The 2,007-nt window shown below is 41.0% G+C and overlaps 1 protein-coding gene across 1 annotated transcript; it reads right to left on the reverse strand.

The window, feature by feature from the left end:
• Window positions 1-160: 160 nt before the first annotated feature.
• SARC_14942 (hypothetical protein) lies at window positions 161-367 on the reverse strand (the record flags this gene model as incomplete). The annotated part of the gene is made up of 1 exon (XM_014290928.1): window positions 161-367. A coding segment is annotated over one exon (207 nt), but the record flags the coding sequence as incomplete, so codon positions are not given.
• Between the last annotated feature and the right edge of the window lie 1,640 nt (window positions 368-2,007).

Consider the following 2,007-nt stretch of genomic DNA (forward strand, 5'->3'; position numbering starts at 1 on the left):
AGTTATCATTAAATTATCTTGCAATTATCGTTACAATCATTAGCCCGCCCTTTGATCGTTGTTATGCTGTATGACAAGTACTGTGCATCTATTGTATTGTTGAGGTAATGTTCTTTTGTGTGTACAATTGGGGCAACTCCCTTTTTGTGCGTGAGCTTACCTTTGTTTTGGCTACTATCTTATCGTCGTTTTCTTTCCTCGCTCCCCACGGTGTGAAGTTTAATGCTATCATCACCTTGTGCTCCTGTGGAGTAGGATCTACTCCGTTCGGTAGGGATCTGATATTCCATTGTCGGGTCTCTTGTTCCTCGATACTATGAGGGACATCGAAGTGCACACCCTGGCCCATAACATAAAAGTAAGCCAGCTGATAAGTTGAAGGTATATAGGTAGGTATGTACAATCCATGTAAATTCCACAGTGTACGCGTGGCCTTTTATTGGGCCTTTAAGCCAACGTACGTTCAGCTTGCATAAATCAGTGATACTGATCGATGGAGATAGTCGGAAGTCACACTAAAACTTGCTCTTATGCGTGTATCTGTATGATATATATTTAATTACACCTATGTCTCTGAACAATATTTGTATCATAAAACTAACATATAGGTACCCGATCAAAACATATACCTAGATCTGAACAATACAGACGATGTAAAAGTAACGCTTAGTCCCGTTTACATCATAATAATAATGATAATACTTAACACACAGTACGTATGCTTAACATACATATACCTACACCTAACATACAGTAAGTGTAATCCACATGCATATACCTACACTTAACATACAGTACGCATGATCATCATACATATACCCTCACTTATCATACAGTAAATGTAATCCACTTCTATATACCTACACTTGCATACCTCTGCAGCGTACATGGTCCCATCCACCCACACGCCGTTCTCCATTGAATGTCCCTCGACGTCGTATACGCGCGCGCTCAGATTGATACCAATCATGCACTGCCATTCCCAAAAAAAAGAACCAAAAAAAGAAACAGGACAACATACAGAGTTAATAGTCACAAATAATCCCAAAACAAAAGAGTACAATCTCAATTTATGAGACGCCTAAGCTATATATGGCTATTTGTCCTTGCCGTACCCTAAAACCCTAAAACCCTGAAACTCGAGGGCTCTCCAACACCAATGTCACACATTGAATACAACACCAGGTGCATACTGACGGCAGACTTGTCGCTGGACCAATAGAAACGCCTTACGACGCCTCGATCAGACAAAGATCTTTTACGTAAACGTCTATTCGCGAGTGTAAAGTGGGTCGGCCTTGTACATAGAATGTCAGACTGGACCAATAGAAACGCCTTACGGCGCCTCGACCAGACAAAGATCTTCAGACAAAGGTCTCGTGTATGTGTGTTGTCACTTACAAGTATATACTTCAATTGACATTCACTGTAACGAGGAATGCTGTGTATTTCTGAATACGCATGTACATACAAATACATAAACTGTATAGGTAGGAGCAGGTCCAGAATTTGCCCTACTTTTCTGGAGGTGTGTGCTTACGCTATATTCGCATATACATACAAGTACATAAACTGTATAGGTAGAAGCAGGCCTAGAGTGTGCCTTACCCTCCTGAGGGTGTATGTTTGCGCTGAATACGTATATAACTACAAGTACATAAACGGTAAAGTTAGAAGCAGGCCTAGAGTGTGCCATACCCTCTTGGTGGCTGTGACAGTGCCATTCCGCACTGACTGGACATCGGCAGGGAAGGATGCGCTGGCCCAATTCCATTCTACATTCAGAGACAAAGAAAGGAATAGAATGTATGAAGAAGTTACAATACACATCTGCAGATGATTATTACTATCACTGCACAGCTAACGATAGTGAGAGCCAACCTTCATTGCAGCACTTGACTTGTCCAATATCCCATAATCCACTATAGAAACATATAAAGATGGCAAACAACCATATATATATATATGTGTGTGTGTGTGTGTGTGTGTGTGTGTGTGTTGTATGTA

Source organism: Sphaeroforma arctica, assembly GCF_001186125.1.
Source record: "Sphaeroforma arctica JP610 unplaced genomic scaffold supercont1.5345, whole genome shotgun sequence".
NCBI classification, from domain to species: Eukaryota; class Ichthyosporea; order Ichthyophonida; genus Sphaeroforma; species Sphaeroforma arctica.